We start from the raw sequence: 27,980 nt of genomic DNA, 5'->3' as shown, positions 1-27,980 counted from the left end.
ATCAATCCCAAGATTTGTTGACGTTGTTGGGCTAGTATTGTTTAATAGAAAATCTAATATTTTTTGGCTTTTGTTTATCTTGACGGAGAGAGAGAGGATAGTCTTATGCGCAGGCCTTGTTCTTTGGAGTTCACTTGAGAAACTTGATCTTGCAATGCAAGAAGAAGCAGATGTGCAATGCAGCGTTCGGTTCTGAAAGATTTCGACCCGACCCGAATGGTACTGGTCAGGTCGGCCCCACACCTTTTTGAATTGTTGTCGGGTCAATTCGGGTCGGTCCCAATTCTAGTTTCGGTGGATCAGGTTGCAGGCCTAAGTACATCCTCAATTCACTTAATTTATATACAAGTTTGAAGGTTACAACCCTCGACAAAATCAAGTTGTAGCTATTGCTCAATATATATATTTCTCATTTGCATGATTATGAATTTAATTAGTTCTTCGTGATCTAAATGATTTGTATTTATTGTTGTAGAATTGACATCAATCTTGCATTCAAAAGGAAGCACAAAGCCCTCTTAAGTGTAAAGAGTCGTGTTGAAAATTGTACCTATTTTCTTTTTTTTTTTACTTGACCAGTATTATGCCATATATATTATTGTGGATTAGCATGGCCTTAAAAAGTTATTCTTGCAAACGTCTGAAGTTTATGTGGAAAAATTGTTCACCAATACCGAGAGCTCTATTAAATCAAGTTTTTTACCATGAAAACTGTCAATCATGTGAATATACGAAGAACAAGATGATCAAATGAATAAGAATAACAATATTGCATGTAATGCTAAGAATCCATTAGATTACTACTAGCTGTCTAGCAAGATATATCATTTATTATCTAGTAAATTGTTTCTATTGGTTTTCTTAAAAATTCTTAAACCCAGATCACAGTTCTTACATTTGTTTTATGACAACCACAGTTCTTACATTTATTCATTGTAAATATATATAAGATTGAGAAGTTATCTAATGAGGACATCTCCTATTATTGTTATTTTGGTTATTTTATTTATTTTACTTGGGTTTGTATTAATGGGTTTGGGCTTTAGCCCATAGAATTCCTAGGGTTTATTTAGGGTTTTATGTTATTTTACTATTTAAATGCTTGTAATGAAACATTGAATGGGAGTTTTTGGAGATTAAACAATTGAGCGCTTGTTACAACTGCCATTATTCCAACCCCATTTCTCTGTCTTCTTCTCTTATATTTTCTCTCTGTTCTACTATTATTCTGTTTCTCTTTCTTGTTCCACTATTATCCTACATCATATTTGGTATCAAGAGTAGGTTCTATTGTTTTGTCAAACAGTAGAGTAATCTTCGGACCCCACTTTGTTCATCGCTTCTGCAACCCAAATACCCAACACCGAAACCAACCTATGACCACGTGAATCCAGTTCACCATTTCCATCCACCGAAAACCACATCAAATACCCAGAACGTTTCTCACCCATATCTCAAAACCCATCTCCATCGAAGAACTTCCTTCGATCCAAACCAAAACCAACCCGTTTCATCTTCTTCTTCAATATTCTGAAACCCAAGATGCATTCCAGCCACTGGAAAACACTAAGTCCCTTTTATCACTCCTCAGACCACCACTATTGGGGCTTCTGCAGGTAGCAACTCATCAGAAGCATTTCCTTTCAGGCGACATCGTCACCACCCATGCGATACTCATCTCTGCACAGTTTCTCAACGAACAAAGGGAGTCATTGTTTCCTATCTCTCTTTGGTTTTATACTACCGGTTCATTTTAAAAGTTTATCAATTGTTTTCTATGTGTTGTTGTTACCCGTAGTAATTTTATCCAAACCCATCTGAATGGACCTATTGAGCCATGACTCCTTTAAGTTGACCATTTGACTACCCACTTGATTGGACCCCTTGGTTGATTTAGTCTCCGTGGATAATTTTACCCCACATTTGCTAGGGCCCAATTTATTCAACACTTAGATTTTGTTTTTTTTTCCTATTTCTTGTGTTGCCATTCTCTCATTTTCAAAGTTCGTACCTTTGCTTTTCATATTTTCATTAATTGTCCCAAAAAAAAAAAATCAATCCTACGTGATTGGATTTTCTTGATTGGTATTTGGTCCTTGCATTATTATTTTAAATATTAACATTGTTTGTTTGTCGTATTTGGATTTACTTAATCCCAAAAAATATTTTTGCTCAAGTTGATATTTTTCATTATTAGCACTTATCGTTCATTGATCTCTCCATTGCACTTCATTTAGTTGGTGTTGCATTGCATGCAGTTGCATAGTGATCATCTTGTCACCTCTAGTTCCAGTACCTTTACCATGGATCTTTCCCAATTTGATGCCCTCACCCGACAATTAGCTCAACTAGCCACTAACCATCAGCATTTATAGACTCAATTAGTGGTTGTCCAAACTGAGATGGCAACTACTCGTGAGGTGAATAGGGACCTAGCTACTAGGTTGAACAATTTTGAAGAACCTCCCCATTCGTCTGACAACTCTGAAGCATCCCATAATAGACATTGTCGTCATCGACGAGGTGGTCGATAACATTTTAGACGTGATTGTGGGGATAGGGACTATGATCATGAGCGAGAAGGAGACCATTACCGTCAGGGTACTTAGTCTCCTACTCGCCATAAAGAGCGCTTATTTAGAAACATTAAGTTTGATGGTTGCTTAGATCCTTGATTTTTTACTCAATAGATTAGGGATATGGATTGTTTCTTTACTTGGTATGGGGTCCCTGAGGATTGGAGAGTTCAATTCTATGAACCTAAGCTTGAAGAGTTTGGTGATTTGGGTGATGATGAGGATACCTTCTTAGGTTGTATCCAGACCTTTCCTATGGTCTAGGTTCTGTGCCTCTCATTCCCAACACACCCCTGTTAAGAGTTGTACGTTGTACCCTTACCTAACCCCAAGATGCTGATGATTGGCGTCGTCATGCTATTTTTCATACTTATATCAAAATCAATAATAAGGGTTGTAAAGTCATTGTGGATTGTGGTAATTGCATTAATGCGGTTTCTGTGACTATTGTGTCTCGTCTTGGGTTGCAGTCAGTTTCTCACCCTCAGCTGTATAGTGTCTCTTGGGTTGATACTTCTTCCATAGCTGTGAAAGAGAGTTGTTTGGTGTCTATCCAGTTCTTAGAGTATAAGGATCATTTATGGTGTGACGTCATTCCTATGGATGTCAGTCATGCTATCTTGGTCGGCCTTGGTTGTTCGACTTGGATGTGACCATCCATGGTCAATCCAATTCATGTTCCTTTTTGTTTAATGGAAAGAAAATCCATCTTAATCCTTTACTCCCAAAACCTATTGGCTCACAGCAAGTAAAGAAAATTGTGGAACAGAAAGGGTTAAATATCATTAACCCTACGGAGTTTGAGCGTACACTCGTGGATTATTCTATTGTGTTTGTTGTGATTGTTATAGAGGTTCCATTGGAGTCTCCAACAGTGGCCCCTGTTGAGGCCCAGTTGTTTCTTTAAGAGTTTGGGGATGTCTTCCCTGAGGACCTCCCTAACCACTTGCCCCATTTACTAGATATTCAACATGCCATAGATCTTTTCCCAGGAGCTTCTTTTCCAAATTTGCCTCCTTATAGGATGAATCCCATTGAGCATGCCGAGCTCCAAAGGCAAGTGGATGAACTCTTTCACAAAGGATTTATTAGTGAGAGTTTAAGTTCTTATGCAGTTCCCGCCCTTTTGACTCCTAAGAAAGATGGCTCTTGGAGGATGTGCATTGATAGTCGTGCCATGAATAGTATCATAGTGAAGTATCGCTTTCCCATCCCTAGGCTTAATTGTATGTTGGATATGATGGTTGGTACCACAATATTTTCTAAGATTGATTTAAAGAGTGGGTATCACCAAATTAGGATTCGCCTGAGTGATGAGTAGAAAATTGCCTTCAAGACGAAGGATGGTCTTTATGAGTGGTTGGTCATGCCTTTTGGACTAACCAATGCCCTGAGTACTTTTATAAGAGTGATGACACAAGCTCTTCGACCGTTCATGGGTAAGTTCATTGTCGTCTACTTAGATGACATTCTCGTTTACAGTAAAACTAGGGAACAACATCTAGATCATCTCACACAGGATTGTTCTACCCTTTGTGAAACAAGTCTGTATGCTAATATGAAGAAATTTTCTTTCTTCACCGATCTAGTTGTCTTCCTAGGGTTCATTGTATCCCCTATAGGAGTATTTGTTGACCCCGCAAAGATTTAGGCCTTTGTTGGGTGGCCTGAGCTCAAGACTATACATGATGTCAAAAGTTTTCATGGCCTAGCTATATTTTATCGTCGCTTCGTCAAGGGGTTTAGCACAATCATGGTTCCTATCACGGAGTGCATGAAGAGAGGAGAATTTCATTGGATACCGGAAGTAGTTAAGGCTTTTAAGTTAGTCAAGAAGCGAATGACGAAAGCTCCTGTCATGCGACTTCTCAACTTTTCCAAAGTTTTTGAGGTTGAGTGTGATGTCTCAAGGGTAGGAATAGGTGGAGTCCTTAGCTAGGAATGCCACCCTATTGCTTATTTCAGTGAGAAGTTAAATGTTGTCAAACAATGGTACTCTACTTATGATAAGAAATTGTACGAAATTGTGAAGACTTTGCGCTATTGGCGCCATTATTTGTTGCCCCATGAATTTGTTCTTTATTCGGACCATGCTACCCTGACTCCCAGAAAAAGGTTGAATTCTAGGTATGACTGTTGGATTGAATATTTGCAGGCTTATTCTTTTGTTTTAAAACATAGGAAGGGTGTTGAGGACCAAGCAGTTGATGCTTCAAGCCACCACATCTCCCTTTTGTTTATCATGAATGTCAAGATCATAGGTTTTGAAAGACTTAAGGAAGAGTGTGAGTCTTGTCCTGATTAAAGAAATATTTTTCTTGCTTTGCAAGGTGGGCAGTCTGATACCACTGATGGTTTTTGTCTTGAGGCTGGTTATCTTTTTAGATCCAATAAGTTGTGCATCCCTCAGACTTCAGTTCGGGACTTTATAGTTTGGGAAATTCATGCCGGAGGCTTGACTGGATATTTTGGACATGATAAGACCATAGAAGAGATTGAATGTCAATTCTATTAGCCTAGCTTGAAAAAGATGTGGCTAAAATAGTTACCATCTGTAACACCTATCAGTTGGCCAAACAAAGCTGACAAAACACTGGTCTTTACACACCCCTTCCCGTCCCTAGTTGTCCTTGGCCAGACATCAATATGGATTTTGTGTTAGGACTTCCACGCACTCCAAAGAAGCATGACTCTATTTTTGTGTAGTGGATCGTTTCTCGAAAATGACTCACTTTATCCCCTGTAGCAAGACTTCAGATGCGTCTAAGGTCGTTAGGTTGTACTTTAATGAGATTGTCAAGTAGTATGGTCTTCCTAAGACTATTGTTTCAAATAGGGATGTTCGTTTTACTAGTCATTTTTTGAGAACCTTATGGCATATGGTTGGCATTAAATTGGAATTCTCCACCGCTTAGCACCCTCAGATGGATGGTCAAACTAAAGTTGTTAACCGCAGTCTTGACAATTTATTAAGATGTCTAGTCCAGGAAAATCTTTGAAATTGAGATTTGATCCTTCCTACAGCTTAAATTGCATATAACAGTTTTGTGAATCGGTCTTTAGGTATGAGTCCCTTTGAAGTTGCCCATGGTTATAAGTCTAGGAAGCCTTTAGACTTTATTCCTAAGTCCCCACATGCTAGTGTGTCTGTGTCAGCTGAGGCATTTGTACAACATCTTCATGACTTGCATATTGAGATCAATAAACAACTTGTAGCCAGTAATGCATCATATAAAATCTGAGCTGATTTGTATAAACGACATGTTGAATTTAATATTGAGGATTATGTTATGATCCGAATTAGACCGGAACGACGTCCACCTGGATCTGCTTCCAAATTGCAGGCTCGTAGTGTTGGTCCTTTTAAAATTTTAAAGCGCATTGGTCTAAATGCATATATCATTGATCTTCCATCACATTTTTGTTGCCACTCTACTTTCAATATTGAGGACATAGTTGCTTACAAATGCCATTTCAATCCCTCCAATGATCCTCTTCTACCTCCATCTGTGGACCTTGACCCTGAACCGTTTGTCACTCCTACTCCAATACCATCTATCATAGAACTCAAAGATAAAATCGATGCTATTTTAGATGAACAAATTGTGTTGACAAATGATGGAGAGGTTTAGCGTTTCCTTGTTCGTTGGGTAGATCGACCTGATTCCGACTGTACATGGATTCTCAGAGAGACACTCCAGCAGCTTGATCTAGATTTATTTGAGCTTTATCGAAGTTAGCAGGATCTTCCTTTGCCCAAGTTACCGTCCACCCGTTCCGAGGGAGTTGGTGGGGGCACCAGATTCAAACCTCCACTCACACGTGTTTATAGGCGTCGGAAGAAGCTTGCTCAACCACTTAGCTTATGGTTGGGTGATTGATTGCAACCCTATTGTGATTTGTCAACTCGACAGAGTCGAGTTTTTCCCACCTCGGGAGAGTTGATGAGGACATATCCTATTATTGTTATTTTGGTTATTTTACTTATGTTTTACTTATTTTTTTTGGGTTTGTGTTAATGGGTTTGGGCTTTAGCCCATAGACTTTATAGGGTTTATTTAGGGTTTGTATTATTTTACTATTTAAATGCTTATAATGAAACATTGGAGGGGAGTTTTTGGAGATTAAACGATTGAGCACTTGTTACAGCCGTCATTCTTCCAACCAATTTTTTCTTTGTCTTCTTCTTCTCTTATATTTTCTAGCTTACTGTCTTCTCTGTTTTACTATTATTCTGTTTCTTTCTTGTTCCACTATTATCCTATAGCCCTCCCATGCCTCTCTCACTTCTTCGTCTTCCACTACATCGCATTCCCAAACGAAGATCTCGACCCCCACACTCATCCAGATGGCAACTCGATCCCCCGACGAAGCTCGACCCAGACTGTGGCACGAACGGAGCTTGATTCCCAGAGAAAACTGTGAGATCTCCACCCCTAAACCAAACTAATTTTCACTATTTTCTACTTTACCAGTATTTTTTTGGCTTTTTATTTTGTAATACAGTTTATTTGTTGTGAGATCTCGACCCAAAGCCACCGTCTTTTTTTTTTTTGGGTGTGAGATCTCAACCCCTAAACCGAAGATTAGTTTGAGTTTTTAAGAATAAATCTATTAAATCTGCTTCTGCAATCAGTTGTGGGTCTTTCTCATCTCTCTCATCAACCCCTGTTCTCTAGTCTTTCAAATTTATGCGTGCAAGCTATAATTTTTGGTTTAGGGGTATGCTTCAACAAGTTAGGCTCCTGTAATTTCTCAAGATATGAGCACAAATTAAATGCATTTAGGGAAAAATGTGAAACATAATGAACTCTTACAACAGGTATAGGATTCTGATATAGCTTGGAGAAATATTGAATATTCGTTAATCATGTATTATATTGTAAAGAAAAAAAAAATATTTACTGCAACATGTGGATCATGTGGATATGTTCTACAAAAAGTAGAAGACAACAAGAATTATGGAAGTTTCTTTTAGAATTATTCAACACAAAGAAGATGCATGACATTTAATCAAACACATATAGGAGTAATATATTAGAATCTTGGGTTGAGTACTAGGAATGGTAAAAATTACCTGAGCAACACCAAGGTCACATTTCTTAGCCATGAAAAACCGTTAGTAGCCGACTAGGGTGGTGCGATGGTGGTGCAAAATCTGTGTGGCTGACGGTGGTGCGAAATACATGTGAGTGAGATGGTGCTCAATCCGTGTGGGTTAGGTGGTCTAAAAAACCAAGCTAGGCAACAGATGATCGGCATCAAACTAAGATGGTGGCGGTGGAAGAGAGGGGCGACAAGGAAGAGGAAGAGATGAAAACACGAAGTGCTCTTGGGCAAAATCAGTGAGGGTTGTTTTTGCTTAGAAGTGTTTCTGTGTAGTGGAGTCTATTTCTCTTATGGTGTATTTCCTTACATGGCAAGCAATGAATGGAGGGCTGCTCTTCTCAGTTTATTACCCTAACTGTTGCAAAGCAGCTTTGTTTTCAAAATAAGGCATGCATACATGAGAAGCCCCTTAGAAACTAGACAAGTCGTGCCAGTGATCTATGAGAAGCCCCGTAGCAAAGAACGGTACTAGCACAAATAATTCTCCCATCCTAGAGATGTCAAACTATTCATCAATATTCCTCCTTGATTTGCAACACAGAAACATCAAAACATTAAAAAAAAAAAAATGCACATATCAGACACTATTTTATGGCTATAGTATATGCATTGAAGAGACCAAGAATAGATACCGCATCAATTAATTAGACCGAAGTATATAAAGCACATGACAGCTAATTTCCCATAATAGATGATCAATCCTCATTAGGGCTGTAATCAAGCCGAGCCGAGCCGATCTTTAGCTTGTCGAGCTCAGCTCGACTCAAAATAATCAAGCTCGAGATTTTTTTTATTCTTTGTTTGAGCTCGACTCGATAAGCTAGACTCTTAACTCGAACTTGAGCTCATCCTACAAACGAGTTTGAGTCGAGCCGAGCAGCTCGAACTGTTTATTTTTTTATTTTTTGAATGAGATTTAATAATTAATAAATTAAATAAATAAAAAAATCTAATATTAAATTTATACAACTAACAAGTAGAACTTCTATTGAATTATAAAATTTAAACAAATTTATAAATAATTAATATTTAACTAGTTGATATTTATCCAAAATAACAATATATTATATGTCTACATATATTATTAATGCATACACTTCATATGATAATATATATCCATTTCATATATGGTTCCCACATACTAGTATATGAAATCATTAAATTTTATCGACTAATTATTATACAAATTATAAAATATACTTATAAAGTTTATTCACTATATAGACATAAGTAATTAGATTACATATTATATATTTAATTATAAAAGTGGTATGCTTATATTATTAGTTACTACATATATATATATATATATATGTGTGTGTGTATATAAATAGATGTATGTATATATTTATCAATATATGAATGAGTTTTAATCAAGTCGAGCTAACAAGTCAACTCAAGCATAAACGAGCGATCATTAACGAGCCTTAACCGAGTCGAGTCGAGTTTTGTCGGGTATGTGTCATTTAAAATTTGAGCAGGTATCTGCTTTCACGAACGAGCTTTTTTTTTCACGAATCAAATTCGATTCGAATTTAACCGAGCAAGTACCAAGCGGACTATCGAACAGATTGGTTTATTTATAGCCCTAATCCTCATATTAGGACTACCAAAAGCAAGGAAGCATTATTATCCCTTGTAGCAATAGCTAGCTTAAACATCCTAGACCCAAATTTCTGTAAATCCAAAACATTTGCTATACACGATTATACCTTTAAAATCCATAACATTTAACCAAAACACACTTTTTGCAGTAATGTAAGTATTGTTACCTAAAGTGGTGCAATAACAACCTGATAACCCATTAATTACATTGTCCATAATAAATTGCCTTCACATTTTCACTGGCATTGACAAACAAAGAATTAAACTTATTCAGAAATTAAAAGCATTTGAATTGGCCAAAATACCAATTTAATGATGTCAAGCATCGAAGGATACCTATAAATAAAGAAGGACACGAATATCTATCTTGTTCTTCTTTCCAAAAACTTCAAAAACAACTCCGATGTCATCAAATTAATATTGTCGCATTGCTCTTCCCACAAAGTGTGTTCTTTGGCGCCATTCGAATCGTATATCCATGTAAGGATGGGCGCGAGAGTTCGGACTAAACCTCTGCATGGCTCTGAACTGGAATGGGAAGGAATGGAAGATGCGCACAGATGCTATTCGGCTTTGCTACTACATAAGAACGTTACCAGGGGCCAGATTTTGTAGTATTTATATAAATAAAAAATCACTTTTCAACCTATTATCTAATGCGATATCATGAGATCATAAAAAGACGATGAGGTAAAAAAATATGATAATTAGATTTTTTTTTCAATAAAAAAAATGACACCTTTTGTAGTTGTGAGGGTCGGTGAAACACTGGAAGTGAATATTTGAAAGGAAATTATTATTGAGAAATGATTTCTAGTTATTCCAAATAAACAATTTATGTGAAACTTTTGTTAAAAAAGTGAACCATACTTTAAAAAAATATAAAAAAATATATTTTTTATTAGTAGGATTTACTCTTTTATAAAAAGTTTAAACAAAACTTGTCTATTAAAATTTAAAAGATACAAACTGTATAAAATTCAACTCCATTTAACTCAATTCGTATAAGCTTGCTCTTTTGAATTCAAATAAATTCAAATTTATTATTCTTTTAATTATAGTATTATCTTCTGTAAACTAAGCAATATTGGGGTCTACTATCTCATTATACAATTAATAAATATAGATCAGTAGTGTAAATCCACGCCATCCACTTTCAACATTGTTATTTTTAAAGAAACATTAAATTATGTTATTAGAAAAATTTATTAAATAAAAAATAATATATCCAGTTAAATTACTACTTTTTATTCAAAATTAACTGTCTTTTAGTTCTCTTAATGGGTGCATTTTATGTTTTCTAAACTTAGGCATTTTCCAAATAGAAAAGAAAAAACAAAAAACAAACAAACTCGTTTTTAGTTTCATAATCATCATATCTATAAATGTTATTGAATTTCAAAAAAAGTTAAAAGGACCCTATTCACCATGATTCTTGATTACCAGTACTGTTGTTTTGGCCCAAAATATAAATCGGTGTCATTCTCTTCACTCAAGTAAATTATTTGGTGAGGTTCTCCATTATTAGAATACAAATAAATGAGAATAAGAAGATAGAAAATTAAGTTGATCAAGCAAAATTGTTGAAATCAAATGCTAATACTTTTAGGTTGAGTATTTTTCATTTAGCAAATTTAATGGTTTAGATGCAAAGAGATATTTGGTCTACAAAAAAGTTTCCGAAAATAAACTTATAAACTAATGTAATTTAATGTGATATATTGTAATACTTATTTTATTATAAAGTAGATGTGACGTCTCTCAACAAATTTATAGGTATATTAGCATGAGTATTATTCATTTAGCAAATTTAGCTATTTCTATGCATTAAATAGTTTACAAGAAGTTTAAAAGAAGGGAAAAATTTTAGATACAAAGGGATTATGTAAAAGTAAATTTACAAATTAATATGGCTTGATATAATACATTAGATTATAAAGTTACTTTTATTGTAAAATAAATCTGACTGATCTCATGAAACCACATCAATTTGTAAGTTTATTTTAAATAATCTCTTTGTGTATGCAGCAGTTATCTTAAAAGAAATAAAAAGAAAAAAAACAAATATTGTTTGAAGGGCGAACTTCATTCAATAATGCATTAACAACTAGAGAACAGATTCATGAGGGAAAGAAAATTCAAGGCCGGAATGGGGTGCCGGCGGGAAAATGAGATGGCATCAGTGGTGGCAGCAATGAAGAGGACTTATTACGTTTTGGTACGAACTTTCGAGCCCAAACATGCTTACCATTAATGGTAAACTTTACCTTTCCGATGCCGCCGAGTATCATTTCCATGGTTGAAGCCTTGTGAAAAACAATACGAGCAAACAAGGCTTGCTCATGTGGCTGCACTTCTTGCATGTGCAATGACTCTATACAATCTCCATATGATCTTGTTATGAACTCTCTCACTTCCCATTCTTGTACGGGATAGCCTTTGGAGAATGTAACAAACATGGTCCTGTCATCTGCTGGGATCTCAGGATTTCCTGGGGTTTGCTGCTGAATCAGATCGCCTCCAGCAGCTCCCAAAAGATGGAGTCCTGAGTGAACAGCTAAGGATTGCTGAATCGAAGATGACATTGCCATCTGGCTTTCTGCTAAGCTTTGAGCAGCATTTCTTTCAATGGCTTTCTGCATTATGTCTGAGAATGCTCTGACGCATACATCGTTCACAATTTTCGCGACTCCTGCAATGCCATTTAGCCGATTATCGAGGAAAAATGGCAGAGATATCTCTTTCTCCACCAGCACTTGAAGGAGAGGAATATCATAGTTCTCGGATGAGGAAGATGTTAGGTTCCTGTGAATGCAGTTGAGGCATATTATAGCCTCGTCTGCAAGTTCATTGATCAAAATGTAAGGCAAGGATGTCATCTTCTTCACAACATTATCAAATCCCAGTTTCTCCAACCAAAGCCACAAGGCCATAACTTGAATAGACTCCACTGGATCTCGCCAGAGGTTGATCACAAGAATAGTGTAGAGCTCTCGGTCAATGGAATGGAATATGTGGAACTCCTCTTGAGAGACAAAAGAAGATGATGAAGAAGCCATCCTATTCTGGACTCCAGCAATAGGCAGTAAGATCCTGCTAAATCAATGAAATCTTCAATATTGTTCATCATGTTGTTGTTATCACGACCATCAAAATCATACATGAAATTTCAAGTTAGAACAAAATAGGAACCAAAGAAGAAAAGAAGTTTTTGGTCCCATGGAGTACCAAAAGACTTAAGAGAAAGGGGGAGTTTCACTGCATAGCAACATGCTAGAGAAGTCAACTTGGCCAGGATTAATGCGTTCTGAAAAAGTTTATATTGAACTTTGTGGCTGCAAAAAAATTAGTTTGAGCATCCAAGGAGCACAAGAACAATGAAGCCTGATGCAAAAAATTTCACTAATTTTTTAAGCAATATAACATATAATACTCATCTCTATGGAGACTGTTCCATCTGATGACTCATAGAAACGTCTTTTAGTGCAATAAACTGATTTAAGAAGCATAGAGAAACCTGAAGGCAATCCTTCTCAAGTAGGGACTTGTTTCCAATATGCAGCTGATCTTTCGCAACCGAGTAGTGTAGCCAGGGGTCAAGAGGCTCCTCAAATTCACACAAATACGACTTGTCAATCCCAGAAAATTTATAGGGACCATCTGACCAGAGGTGCAAATTAAAATCAGGAAGTTCCATAATGTCGTCGTTATCAATGTGCTCTCTGGACAATAATGACTTTGTTGGCATCAACATCATTTTTTAAGTAAGAACTTGTTTATGACAAGGCACAATTAATGTTACCAATCTTTGTATGGAAATTTCAGTTAGACTGATTAATACACTTTCCTTGTTTGGAAATCAAATTTTCATAACAGTCCGAGGGACAAAGGCCGCATGGCACTGTCTATTTCACCAAAGGATTTTTTGACTCTGCATTGAATAAGTTGATACATTGGCGGTTCATTAGGCGGATCAACATATATTTATATATATATATATATATATAAACAGTTGGGGATTCAGCCATTTGCATGCAAAATCAGTGACAAGTTTCAAACTACAGTCACTAAAAGAAGGCATAAACTGGCTTATCTGTTTGGAAGAAGGCTTACATCAACCACCACTTTGTTTACTACATCAGTTTGATTTAAAAAGGAAAGGAATTATCTAACAATATTCACAATTATTATCTTCTGTTTTTTTCCCGAACCAGATGGATAGTTTCTTAAATCTATGTTAGATAATTTACTTTTGCATCTTGTTTAGCTTAGAAAACTCGGAACCAATCCAAGACCACTTCTGGAAATTTAGTAGAAAGAAACAGATTGCCTATGAAAAATAGAAAGATCAAATATATGAATGGATGTACAAATAGGCTATTGATGATGGTCATTTGGGGCAACTTTCTTCTCGAGAGTCATGTGTTAAAGGAAGCTTGTGACACCCTAATGGAAGGCTTAAGTCACATGGGTTATACTTCAAAATGACTAGTCAATTATACAATTGGAGTCCCATTGCAACATTATAAAGAGCAATAACCTCTTCTTCCAAAGCAATACGAGATCATATTCATCACCTACTCTTATCACCTATCAAAATGAAGTATCACGAGGCCATTCGGACCAGTTAATTTGGTTCAAACCGATTTTCATAATTTGAAAGCCAGTACCATTTGGACCAATTACGAACCAGACCAGGCCCATCGATTACAAACCAGAATAGACCTGCTGGTTACAAACCAGATCGAACTCTTCGGTTCGGTCGATTTAACCGATTTTCCCTTCTTCTTTTTTTTTTTTTTTTTTTGTTTTTTACATCACTAATTTTTGGTAAAAAAAGTTTAATAAACACAAATTCGTCCAATAAGAGGTTTTCTATCAAGTTGGTGGAGTTTTCTTAGTGAATTGAGATTACCGGAAGTTGTCTAGGCAAATTGATTGTTAATTTGTTGCACCGCTTATGTTGTCAGGACAGAGTTTTCGTTCAATCCGTCTTTTAATTTTGAGTTATTATATTCTGAAGGCACTATGTAGAATACATCATCTATATTGATTAGTGATAAGATATAATTTGTAAGATTCAAACTTTAGAATTTATCTTCTAAATTAAATAATATCATATAATTTTTGTTTAATTTTAAGAAATATTTTTCTCCATCCTCTTATCGTTTTTTTTTTAACAATTTGTGATTCAATTATTCTGAATAAACTAATTATGGACTCGCGCAATCGGCTGCAATGATTAAATGATAATATTTAAGAGTAAAATGGGTCCACAGTTAAATTAAATGAATATTTAATAATTTGTTGTGCCAAAACTTGAAGTTTGGAGCAATCATTGCAAAACAGGTTTTAGTTCACAAGCTAAATTATCCTATTTGATTTATGCTGCTTAAAATACGAGTAATGTTAGAGAGAAGTTATTATAGCAGTACATACTTTATATTTATTATATGATTACTTCTAGTTAATTGTTTTTAATATTCATTTAGAGAGATGTGTAGTCTAGATGATACCATATCATGTATACAAAATAATATTCTCAATAGTAACTTTTATCTATATTTATTTTTAAAATATATATATATTATAATAAGAAATCTCGGAGACCATGTAAATGCAATACCATTTACTCGATTAAACCCTCGATCCATGTAACGCGTCACCATCACATGAATAAGTAAATCCTCGGCTATTTCACTAACGGGATATAGTTCGAACTTTAGACTGAAAAAGAGCATTACCATTAAGACCAAAGATCTTATCCTTTGAGCAAACCATTAGCTGTTAAAAACTCTTGCCATTTTAGAGCATTCACCATCTCATTTCCTAAAAAATTTCTTAAATTTTAACTCATATACACAATTCTATAAATTTTATCCTAAATTTTACTAATCTTTTAAAAAGCTCATACATCTCATTCCTTATAGATTTTCTATTCTATTAAAATACTATCTCTATTCTTTCTTTATTTTTTTTCTCTCCCTTCCATTTACAATCTTAACTACTACCTCTTTTGTCTTTTTTCTAGATAAATCAATATTAGCTTCTACATAAATTTAATTACTAAACACGAAGTTGATTTTTTATCCCGTTACGAGAATAGTGACAAAATTATTATGATTTTAAAAATAATTAATATTCACATTTTCAAAGGGTATTTTATTTGTAACCGATAAATAAATGACAAGAATTGTAATGGTATAAATAATAATAACGGTATTGTAATCGTAACAAATAAATATCAATATACAAGTACTATTATTGTTCATTCACACTAGCCCCAAAACACAAATTGCATATGACGTGAATGAAACAATGTTATAATTACATACACTGAAAATGCTCATACACCAAACTCAAGAGTTTACTACATGTCAACATAAGATTGCTCAAAATTTTTCAAAATAAATTGCCAAAACAAATAACAACGACATCGAAATCACAATAATCAAACTCGTTTTCTCCTGTTTTCTCTTACGCCTCTCTAAATCAATTTCTACTCGATGTCTAACAATTTGGATGTCCATTGAGGCTTGTATCTTATGAAATTCAATTTTTAATAGGTGAATTGTCTTTCAGCCATATGCTTGTATTTTAAGATCATACCAACAGAAAAACCCGCAAGCCTGCCCACCTTGCACAGTTGACAAGTATTAAAATTTGTAAATGAGATGGTACCACAATAATTCGTAAAAATTAGACTATCAATAATTTGCAAAATTAATTTATAGTTTACGCAACCGAGAAATCAGCACCCCTCATTATCCTCAGTATGAGTAGTTCATCGAAACGCTTTAATACCACAATAACATACTAAGTATTCATATTGACGATAGTTTACTGAGCGTGAGATATTGCTAGTGCTACTACTTGACCCAATCATTGGATAGTGTTATGTTTTGTTTTGCTTCAAGTTTGTAAACAAATAATGAGCATTTACATTCTCGACACTCAACTTTCTGTTGTGAAGCTCCTAAATATACCCAAACCATTAACTCAACTGTGTGATCATCACAGTCGAGGGATACACAACCAAAATTATACCAAACAAGAAAAATAAGAGAAAGTGATTTTGTTAGCCGGTTCCTGAGTGATTTTGCTAGCAGGTTCAAGAACCGAATGGTAACATATAGGAAATTTGGCACCCTTGAATGGCTACAACAATCGGTTTCCACTACTTGTTGGTCGCTCGGGTTACCATGCTATGGAGGTATATACTAAATTTTCTATGTCCCCACGATGCTTTGTCATCATCACAGCTGAAGGGGTTAATCCAACAAAGAAAACTGAGTCACATTAGTTCTCTATCACAACACAACACTAATAAATTTAATCTACAAAATCTAACAAAGAACCAAAGCAAATCCAAACAGCATGCAAAATCTAGCAAAAATCATCATGCTAAATAAGAGCATTCACATCATGTGCCTCACATCGAATGCATGTTCCATGGGGCTCAGAATGGTTTTTTCTATTTACAACATGCATAAGCCAGGAGCCCAATCTTGAATGGCTGCAAAACCTTAAATCTTGATTGCCTTTTGTGAAAACTATCACAAAATGCAAGATGGTCATCTGGGTTAAGATTACCCTAGCATATTGATCAGGTCCCATTAATATTTGTGAATTAACCCCCTCCCAAATACATTACAACCGTCATCGCAGCCTTACATAGAAGTGCAGCCCCCCTCCCTCTACCTCCCGAGAAATAATTATTGATCAGTATCAAACGTTCTAAAGGACCCAACAAAGGTGGAATTTAGAATGAAAAGAGAAAGGTGAGAAAGGACATGGAAATCAACATAAAACATGCTCTTTGGGGAATTAAATTATAAAACATGCTCACTAGACTGGCTACCAGCTTTCTTATCAGTGAAATATCATATTTACTGCAAAACCAATTTTGACAATAGCATTACACATGCAAAAAAAGCACTTCAATAGCACAAACAGTGCAAAAACGGAACTCTTGGTTGCAATTTTAGTGCAAAAATAGCAAATCAATTCCAATTCATGTGCAAAAACAGCACTCTTGAATACAAATTTTAGTGAAAAAACAGCACACCAACAGTGCAAAAAGGAACCGTGGAATAGCACTAGACATGCAAAAATAATTTTGGCAATAGCGCTACACATGCAAAAACAACACCCTCAAAACCAATTTCAGTGCAAATAAAGCACTGAAAACCCAACCAAATCAGTGTACAAAATATCCCAATCTCAGAAAAAGCTAGGGTTTTGAGTTAGCAATAAAAAATAAGAAAGAACAAAGAAAGCTAAGAACTGATGTTTATCATTTTTTAATTAAAATTCAAACCCACTATTTAATTTACTGATGGGAGTATTTGTAAAACGCAACGAGTTTTCGAGAAAGCAAGAACATATTAGTGCAACAAAAAGACAAAATCACAGCAAAAGCAAATCCTAATCTCTGAGTACATGCTTGTAAATTGAAAGAAAAATCCAAAAAAATCACAAGCAAGAATAGATCAGTGCACCAAATAGACAAAATCACAGCAATAGCAAATTAAAATCCAACAGCACATGCTTGTAAAACGCTAGGGTTTTTTTCGAGCAAGCAATTCACAGATCAGTGTACAAAATAGTCCCAAATTAGTGCATAGCAAATCTCAATCTCTGAGCACATGTATGTAAATTGCAAGAAAAATCTGAAAACAACACAAGTAAGAACAATTCAGTGCACCATATCACCAAAATCACAACAATAACAAGTCTCAATCCAACAGCAGAGGCTTGTAAAAAGCTACGGTTTTTTTTTTTTTTTCGAGCAAGCATTTTAGTCCACCAAATAGTCCCAAATTAGTGCATAGCAAATCCCAATCCAACAACAGAGGCTTGTAAAAAGTTAGAATTTTTTTTTTTTGAGCTAGCAATTCAGTGCACCAAATAGCCCCAAATCAGTGCATAGCAAATCCTAATCTCTGAACAAGGGAATCCAGCCACGGAGGAAATCGAGAAGGGATGAGGACTTACATTGATTTCCAATGGAGAGCCTGCCATTGATGGTGGCTACGATGCGAGGAAGGAGCGAAAACGACAAGGGCACCCAACATCGAAGAGAAGGAGATGCAGGACCAACTATGGGAAAAATACGAAATCAGATTTGGGGATGTACCATAGATCCCCAAATATAAGGAACCACTATAGCATCTGAATAGTTAATCTCCATTTTAGGAATTCGATTAGAGGAGAGTTTGAGATGAAAACCCTAAACTTTCCCCCAAAGTATAGGGGAAAACATGCTTTGCGACACCAAATATGAATGCTCTTAAGCAATGGCGTAAGTGACCTTGCACTTGAGCTGGGCTTATGGAAGTTGTGGATTTAGTCACAATGATGCATATGTACCATAGAAAGATACAAAATGTTGGAGATATAAAAAAAAAAAAAAAAAATTGCATGTCTTTAATATATTATATTAGCATGAGATTATAAATTTGAGAGTTTTGAGTTCATATGAGTGTAAAGAAGTTTTGAGTTCATATGAGTTTAATAATTTGAGAGTTAGGTGTTTGGATGTTAGACTCAACTTAAAATTAGAATGAATTGAATTGATCTCAGCTGAATCTGTCAACCAAACAGAGCCTAAGTCATTTTCAACACACAGTGGAGTGACGGCCCCTATAATATAAAACGAAATAGTCTAAATTTATGCGTACCCAGGTTGATGGGGAATTCGCCTTCACCGCATTGTTTCTCTTTTTTCCATTTTTTTGCACACGTTAATATTCATCTCAAATGAAGTGTTTGTCCCTAAAAAAATCTATTTATTTATTTTTTTATCATCTTCTCATCATCTTATGATGTGGCATTGGATGATAGTTTCATAAATAAAATATAATAAGTAGTTTTTAATCATCTAATATCACATCATAGGATGATGAGAAGATAGTGGTAATTGAGATTATGAATAGCATTACTTTTTTCCATCACTATTAGGCAGAAAAAAGGGTCAATGGATTTGAAGTAATTCATGTTAAAGAAAAAAATATTTTAATCACAAAAGGATTACACAAAATTAAACATACGAATTGATGTGGCTTGATGTAATAGGTCAGATTGTAAAGTTATTTTTATTGTAAAATAGATCTAACGGATCACATGAAATCACATCAATTTGTAGGTTTATTTCTGTGAACACTATTTATGTATGTAGCACTTCTCTAAACAAACACAAAAATAAATTGAATTTCTAATTAATTAATGGATTAAGGCATGGTTTAGTTTGGTTGATCATCTCATCTTATTTAATTATTACAACTTTTTCAAATTTCTATACAAAATATCATAAACAAATCAACATTTTTAAATTTTAAAACAAAAATAATATTTTATTTAATTTTTAATTTTTATTTCATCTCATTTCATCTAAACTAAGCCAAATAAAAAAAAATTGGAAAAGTCAAGACAGCCCACGTGGCATTTTTTCGATAGATGTCCAAATAAGCCCATCCACATCATTCCATTACGTTGTATTTGACTGTATCCCCCGAAAGCACCTTCCTTCCGATGGCCATTTGCTCCCTTTTACAAATTCAAACTAAAGAACCCTATAAAGGATACGAAACGATGGAATTATTCTTCAAAACACCGATTCGCATTTGACTCTGTTTCGTGAACCACAACCTTTAATATATTTTGCACGACTCCAATAGTTTAACCAAATCAAACCAAATTCTTTTGAACCATTTCACATGACCAACAAACAAATGAAACTCGATGGCAAATATGTAATATGTTGTATAGTTATGTAATTAATATGGTACTTCCATTAATTATTTATTAAATTCATCATTCTATATTTCAAAAAGTAAGAGCTAACGTTAATATTAATGCCAGGTTTTGTATCCAACAGTTTAGAAAAAAACTATTCTTTATTCATTTTATTATCTTTTCATGATGTGACATTAAATAATAAATTTATAATTAAAATATAATAAATAATTTTCAATCATCTAATGTCACATCATGGGATGATAAAAAAATGATGAGAATTAAGATGATGAATATACAATTTATATAAGAAAGTAATATAAGGAAGGAAAAACTAAAAAAAAAAAAAAATGTACGTATACATCCGTCTTTCTTTAATAATAAATAAATGAGATAAGAGAATAAAATAAAAATATAATATACAATTAACTAAATAAATAAGTATGTAAATATTAAAAAGAAAGGAGGGGAAAAACAGGGAGGAACATGTTCAAAACACAGCTCTTAATAAGCTGTGTTTACACATAACACATACATATTACACACCCTAAAGCATTCACATTCCTATAATTTTTCCTAAATTTTATCACAATTTCTATAATTTTTTTCTAAATTTTACTCATATTTAAAAAACCTTCTACATCTCATTCCCTATCTTTTTTCTATTTTATTAAAATAATATTTTTCTATTATTTCCTTATTATTATTTCTATTACTTTGTTTCTACATCTTTAATTATTCTCTATAAAATATATATAAAAACTGATTTAGGAGATGATTAGTGACTCCTCAAATATAAGGAATTACTGTTCACATCCTAAACCTATACCTTAAAATAAGAAACCGGACGGAGTGCTTATTTTGTCAAAAAGTTAAGTTGATTCCCTAAAACTTAGGGATTTGGGGAGTATAGAGATCCGGATGGGAATGTTCTAACCTTCAAATAAGACGAGTCGATGACTGCTTGTCTAGATTGGTGACAGCTAAAAAGCATGAAGCAGCTTTGACAGGTGAAGCAAAGATTTAAGTTCTACTATGATACAATAAAGTATTCTGGTCATTATATAAAGGCTAAAGCCGAAAAAAGTGAGAAAACAAATTACTGTTACAATCATATTCTCAAAATGCCCAGATCATGGTACACCTAAGGTCCTAAAGCTATTATTACAATGGGCAAAAGTGTGAGATTAAACCAAGAAACTGCCTGCAAAGAACAAGCACAGAAAACAAGCTTCCAACCTCAGATCCGACCTGGGATGAAACAAAAGCTAAAATGTCAATGTAATTCATCGTCCTTGCCACTACAAATTGCCAAGTCAGTTATGTTAGGAGTGGCTTCAGCTACACACTGTAGATCAGACAGAGAGAATGACCGCCATGGAGAATTTCGTCGTGGAGATGGTGGCGATGAGCTACTGCAGGGTGATTTTTTACCATGCGGATGCAGAGGTGGAAGACAGAATGATGGTGATGCAGAGAACGTGTTGGAGTCCTCACTTTTAACATTGCTTCCAGAGCCGGTCATAGTCACCCCCATAGGAAATGTGCTTCGGCTGGAGTGAGTTACTCTCTTTGATATCCCACTACCATTGTTTTTCAAAGGGTGATTGTTATTCTTGTCCAAGAAATTACTACGAGCTAACAAATTCTTGCGTTTCCTGGTGTAGGGATTTTCTGCCTTTTCAAGGTCTTTAATAGAAATAGCAGATGAGACATCTGCTAGGCTCGTGAAGGACTTTGACTTGCCACTATAAAAGTTAGATATACCTCTCCTGGCATGAGAGAATGAACATTGCAAGAAGAATAAGAAGCCGGATGATAACAGTGAAAACAATGGATAACCCAATAAAACTATTGTCCAACTATTACATTTGTAAGAAGACAGGTGACGCACACTCTATATATACACTCTTGAAGATGCATTATTCCAGTCAAAATGATCCCCTAGGGACCAACTCAGTGATACAGGAAGTTTTCTTCAAGGAAGAAAAAAACTGGGGAAACTTGCAGTACAAAATTGCATATTGAAGTGAGAAACCTGCTTAGACGATCAGGCTCCCCTAAAGAAAGCAGCAATATATTTCTAAGCACTTATAACATATGAACTCTCTCTCTCTGTTTTACCTTTACTCATGCAACTAGCATTTTCATAACTAGAATAAATGATACTAGATGGACAAGAATGTTGAAAACTTGTTCTCTTTTATTTTGAATGGAAAGCCCAGTGATCTTCGAATTGCAATTGATCAACAGTAAAGTAATTGGCATTTAGATATTTACAGAAGTAGAAACCTGGAATATTAGGCAACAATAAATTGTGAAATTCCAGAAAGTTGTATGAAAGCTTGCAGAAAATGTAGTAAGACCCGTAAATTCATGTTATATGAACACTTTACCAACCCAAAAATCCCAAAAGTCACAACTTCCCCCGACAAGTTTTGCTATATACTCTGATTGGTATTGAGGATCATAAAGACTAGGATTAGGAAACAACCAATAAGCAAGAAGAAACAAATATTAACACCACTCAAGCTGAGCCGAAGACATTGACACCACCGCCTAACTCACCCACCAGTAATATGAAATCCAACCAAATAAAAGTAAATTCACAAACGGAGGTTCTTCGTCTTCTTTTTTCCCCCTCTTCGTCTCTAGAGGAGAAATCCACTAACCAGAAATGAAAATAGTACTACTTAATGATTCTCAAAAGTAAACCCTAATAACGATAAGTTTAGTTCTCTAAGTTCTACGTGCTGAAATAAACATATAAATTAATTTCACTCATCTCGCAAGCCTCAACTCAATGGTTAATCAAATAGAGCCCATAAACAAAACCACACAAAGTTATCCCAAAACACAAAAACTACCAGTTTAAATTGAAATTAAACCACCACCCACTAAAGTAAAAGCCAAAGAGTAGCCAAAAAACACATACTTGACCGGCAAAACTTCCTCCAAAGCATCCATGGTATCCAACGGTCCTTTATATGAGCTCTGAACCTCACTCTCTCCCTCCGACTCATCACCACCGTTCGACGACGATTCAGTGTTCCTCCCGATCGACGACGAGCTACAGGAGTCCATGTCACCACCTCTGTCCTTCACCGGGAACGCCGTCGAGTCGTAGATCTGAATATACGGCGCGTGGATGTATTCGGACCGTTCGATCGTCATCGACATAGTTTCAAATAGAAGGACAGGAGTGTCTGTGTCTGTGTGAGGAATTGAAAAGAGAACGCAGAAAAAGCAGTGGGTGGGACAGAGATGATAGTCGCGGCGGGTATCAAAAGTAAAAGAGCGGCACATGGGCTGGCGAAATTTTCGCCATTGATGAAAAGAGAGGGAGACAGAGAAGCTTTTGATTACGGATTTGGTAAGAACAAACTTAAGGCAAAGAAACGGAATAATCGAGGAAAGAGACCAACCTTATCCTGAATGAAGTGTCAATACTGTTGACTGTTGTTAACAATTTCTTTTTTCTTTAAATCCATTTTAATTATTTGACATTTTTTCCTTTCTATTTTTAATTATTTCCAGTTTATCCGGTTGAATAAAATAATAATTTTTTAGGTCTATTATGATTGAGGTTCTCAATTTTAATCGAAAATTCTATTTATAAGTTAGTATCTATAATAAACTTAATAAAGTGTTTATATATTGTAATTTGATTTAAAAGATAGATTTTAAAATTTGATTTTTATAAATTAAATTTTATCATTTAAATTATTTAGATGGTGTGCTTTGCATATCGATTTGAGAATATAAAAAGGATGAGTTTTTCTATTCTCAAGTCAGTGTATAGAACACATCATCCACTCACTTAAATAGTAAGATTTAATTTGTATGATTCAAATTTTAAATTAATCTTTCAAATCAAGTTATGTCATGTAAGAACCTTACTATGTATGTTCTACATACCAGCTTGAAAATAAAATTTTTCTAAAAAGAATAATGCTACAAACTACAATCTTATCATACTTTTACTTTTATTCTACTCCGTAAAATATGATTTTTTCCATGACTCTTCAATCATTCTTGTTTTTCAAAAATAAATAACTAAATAAATGTTAATGGGCAATGACAAATTATTAAAATAAGATAAAAGTAAGATGATAATATAATTTATAGAAATTTTCTTTTAAAAAGACTTTTCTATAGACAATTTTAAAAGATCTTAAGCCGCAAGTGGATAGCATTAAACTGGCCAGTTTGGTTTTAACATTTTCACAATTTAATTGGAAAATTTATGCTATGTTTTTTTTTTTTTTTTTAAATAAAGAGGGTGACACGTGTAGCACTCTCATATCATTAAAAATAAATGCTTACACAAACAATTTTAAAATGTCATGAAATATTATGATAAGTTAGGAATACTATTTCGTCCGTACTCCGGAATTACATAATAATTTCTCAATTTTATTTATAACCACTCTAATAGCCGAGAAAAACCTTATGCATGAAAAGAAATGTCTAGACATTGCCTTAAGAAATTACAAAGAGTTCTTATATTTTCAAGCTGTGAGTAGACACATTATCCATATTATTATTTTTGTTTTATATCAAAAAAAGGAGGATATATTATTACTCAGCAAGGATTACATCATTTCTTTTACACAATAGAGTGAATACAATCCTAATTTCGTCAATGTCATAAAATTCTCATAAAAGTTAAGAGTATTTTTGGTCAGGTGATGAGAAGCAAAATTGGCCTCACGGTTTGTAGAGGTGTAAAAAAATACTGGAAAATAGGTCCCGGCTCAAACCGGTGGAACCAGTCCGATTTTGGACCGGTTTGGTCCGAAATCGGTTTCCGTAATGACAAAACTAGTCGGAACCAGTCTGGTTTCAGGTTCTAGGCTTTTTAGGCCTGGACCGAACTGGTTCTATATAATATATATTTTAAATTATTTTTTTAATATTATATATAATAATAAAAATATTTTAATTTTTATATATAATAATGTAAATTATAATAAAATAATTTTATAATTTTATTATAATTTATAAAATAAAAGTTTAATTTTAAATATGAAAAGAATGTCTTAAGATTCATTTATATTAAAAAGAGATAAAGAATTAACTTTCTTATCACTGTGAAGGCTAGAATCAATATTACACATGATGATGCAAGTGCTGATTAGATATATCGGTTTAGTAGAGTCAAGATGCGGCAATATATATATGACATCTTGAAGATATAATAATTCGTATTAGGACATTTACTTCATGCAAATGTGGGGGCAAAGAGCAGCCTTTTACCTCTTAAGATAGGATACATTTCCAAGCATTGTATTGGGCTCTCATCCATAGACAGTAATGTTCTCCAAAAGCACCTACTTTCATATATAGTGATGAATTTGATCTGTAATAATATTGTAGTTAGGTATCCTTTTGATGCAGTTTCAAATTCCATGCATTTGTCTTCAGCTATGGTCTCTCTCTCTCACACATATATTTGTTCCAAGTTCTAGATTGCTAGCTACTTTCAATGCTTCTTCTCTCATAAATCTCATGCATTCACACATATTCTCTCATCATTTCCACACCATATATGCAAATTTTTCTTTTAGTAAAGCAGAGTTTTGTATCGTAATAGATTTTGGAATAAAAGTATAAAATAAATTTTTTTAAAGCAATTTTTTTTTATAAACAGATTTTTTTTTATACATTTGCATGTTATTAAAATTGGAAAACCGGACCGGAACCGGTAAAACCGGATGTACCGGTTTATGGGATAACTAGTACGTAATCGATTTTTGAAAATCTAAAATCGGTACATACTGATTCGGTCCTAAATTTTGTTTAAACTCGAATCGGATCGGATCGGACCAAACCGGTTACACGCCTAACGATTTGTATGCATTACAAACCATCTTGTGAAAGACTTCAACCAAGTTTTGGTGTCTGCAAGTATTAAACCGGGTTGACTCTGATCATGAGCTTCCTTAGTAAGCTCTTTGACCACTTGGAGAGCATCTCCTTCAAGGATAATTTGCTCAAGCCCAATTTGGATGCAAAATCTAACAACCATCATAGCTACATAAGTTTCAACTTCGAGAAAATTAGCATGAAAAACCCGATTGACTCTAAAAGTACCAATGATTTGTCCTTCAGAGTGAGAGCTGACCCTGAGTCATGCAAAGTTGCAAACCCCAGTTGTAGCTTTGTCAGATTTCTTAACTCCCTTTGTCATAGAACATGATGCCTTGGGTGCGGCAATAGAGGATCTGCTGATGTAGAAGAATAGACCTATTGCCTATTTCAGTTAAGTTCTCAAGGGAAGAGTTTTGGCCTGGTCTACCTATGAAAAGGAACATTATGTCTTAGTGGTTGTCATTCAGAAGTGGAGACCCTGCCTAATTGGCCAACTCTTCATAGTTAGGATTGACCATCAAAGCCTCAAATACATGTTGGAGCATAAGGTAGGGGCCTTATACAACAAAAGTGGATTTTTAAGTTGCTTGGCTATGACCTAGTGGTTGAGTTTAAAAAGGGGCAGGACAACCAAGTTGTTGATGCCCTATCTAGGAGGGATGAAGGTGCTAAGCAAGAATTGGAGGCCTGTATTTCGGCTTTGTCTATTCCGACCACAAAATAGTGAGAAGAAGTTAAGACATGATATACTAAGGACTCTTTACATGGTGGGCTTAATTTCTCAGTTCAAGGAAGGCACCTTACCCTAGAAATTCTCAGTTAGGGGTGGATTGCTATACTATAAATAGAGGTTAGTGATTGCTAACAACGGTGATTCAATGCAAAAACTCCTATCAACCTAAAGGGTGGGCTAAGCGGGTACCCTTAATAGAGTGATTGTACAACAACTCTCAACATTCGTCAACCCGCATAACCCCCTTCAAAGCCCTCTATGGCTATGAAACCCCATGACCACTTCCCTATGTTCCCGAGACTACCAAAGTTGAGGAGTGTAGGAGAACCTTCTATGAAAGGACCAAAAATTATAGTTACTGCGACACAACCTACAAAATGTGCATGAGAGGATGAAAATATATTCATATTTGTGGCGAACGGAGCAAAATTTTGAGATCGGGCAGCTAGCCATTGCTCACTCAGCCCTAACACTAGTGAACTCAGACGACATCATCAAACTCAAGCCATAAGAGGTGCTATCACGTCGAGTTAAAAAATCCAAGAATAATCCCTTAGTGGAGCTCTTGATCCATTGGCAGGGACAACAAGTCGAGGATGCAGCTTGGGATATGACCAATTGAATGAGGCTTACCCCCCAGCTTGTGGGCAAGGTTTTCTAACATATGGGGTTTTATCAAACGCTCTCAGTAGATTGTGGGTTGGCAATCATTAGCCTTAGTTTAGAATCATGTACGAAGCCTATGTTGGTTTGTCTATTTGCCAATAGGAATCCATGTTACATTTATACCCTTCTTCTATTATTGTCATTTTGGCTTTTGATTGGTTGAACATGGAGAATGTCACTTGTTGTATTCTTTGTCATTATATGTGGGAACTGATTTACGTGTATGTCATCTTTTGGAAAATTAATAAAAATTTTGTTATTCTCTCTCTCTCTCTCTCTTTGAGTGTGGTAAACGGCAACACGTTTAACTTGCACAAAGACTACCAACCGGCCGGCCAGCCAACAAAGACAGACCATGCTGACTTCTCTTCCTCTGCAAGCCTGCATGTTTCTACACTAGAAACCAACGCCGATAGAAGTCCAGTTGAAAACTTGAAACTAACTATCATAAACCACTGTATACTCCTCCTCCATATAACTCTCAATTGGTAACTTGCTCTCTCTCTCTCTCTCTCCCTCCCTCCCTTTCTCTCTGTGTGTTTCAAACACTTCATGCATGTTTGGACACTGCGAATTCTCAAAACTTCTCATAATTTTATTCCCAAACATCACTCAAACACAAAAAAAATTTCAATTTCAAATTTTCAATTGTTTCATCTAATCATTATTCAAACACAAAA

At 34.9% G+C, this 27,980-nt stretch overlaps 2 protein-coding genes and 1 long non-coding RNA gene across 3 annotated transcripts; all 3 read right to left on the bottom strand.

Moving 5' to 3' along the window:
• Positions 1–3,986: 3,986 nt before the first annotated feature.
• On the bottom strand, positions 3,987–27,980 carry LOC121250000. The gene is made up of 3 exons (XR_005937680.1): positions 27,848–27,980; positions 15,243–15,245; positions 3,987–3,997 (listed from the first exon to the last, which is right to left on the bottom strand). It is a non-coding gene; the product is annotated as an uncharacterized LOC121250000 (long non-coding RNA).
• Positions 11,428–12,349, bottom strand: LOC121249997. The gene has a single exon (XM_041148900.1). It carries the CDS (start codon positions 12,347–12,349, stop codon positions 11,429–11,431), a length of 921 nt encoding a protein of 306 aa, XP_041004834.1. The 3' UTR covers position 11,428.
• LOC121249998 lies at positions 21,039–23,445 on the bottom strand. Its single transcript, XM_041148901.1, has 2 exons — positions 22,963–23,445; positions 21,039–21,799 (listed from the first exon to the last, which is right to left on the bottom strand). Exons 1-2 carry the CDS (start codon positions 23,331–23,333, stop codon positions 21,304–21,306), a joined length of 867 nt encoding a protein of 288 aa, XP_041004835.1. The 5' UTR covers positions 23,334–23,445; the 3' UTR covers positions 21,039–21,303.

Source organism: Juglans microcarpa x Juglans regia, chromosome 2D, assembly GCF_004785595.1.
Source record: "Juglans microcarpa x Juglans regia isolate MS1-56 chromosome 2D, Jm3101_v1.0, whole genome shotgun sequence".
NCBI lineage: Eukaryota > Viridiplantae > Streptophyta > Magnoliopsida > Fagales > Juglandaceae > Juglans > Juglans microcarpa x Juglans regia.
Note: the sequence above shows the minus strand (reverse complement) of the source record. Positions and strands in the feature narration are given on the sequence as shown.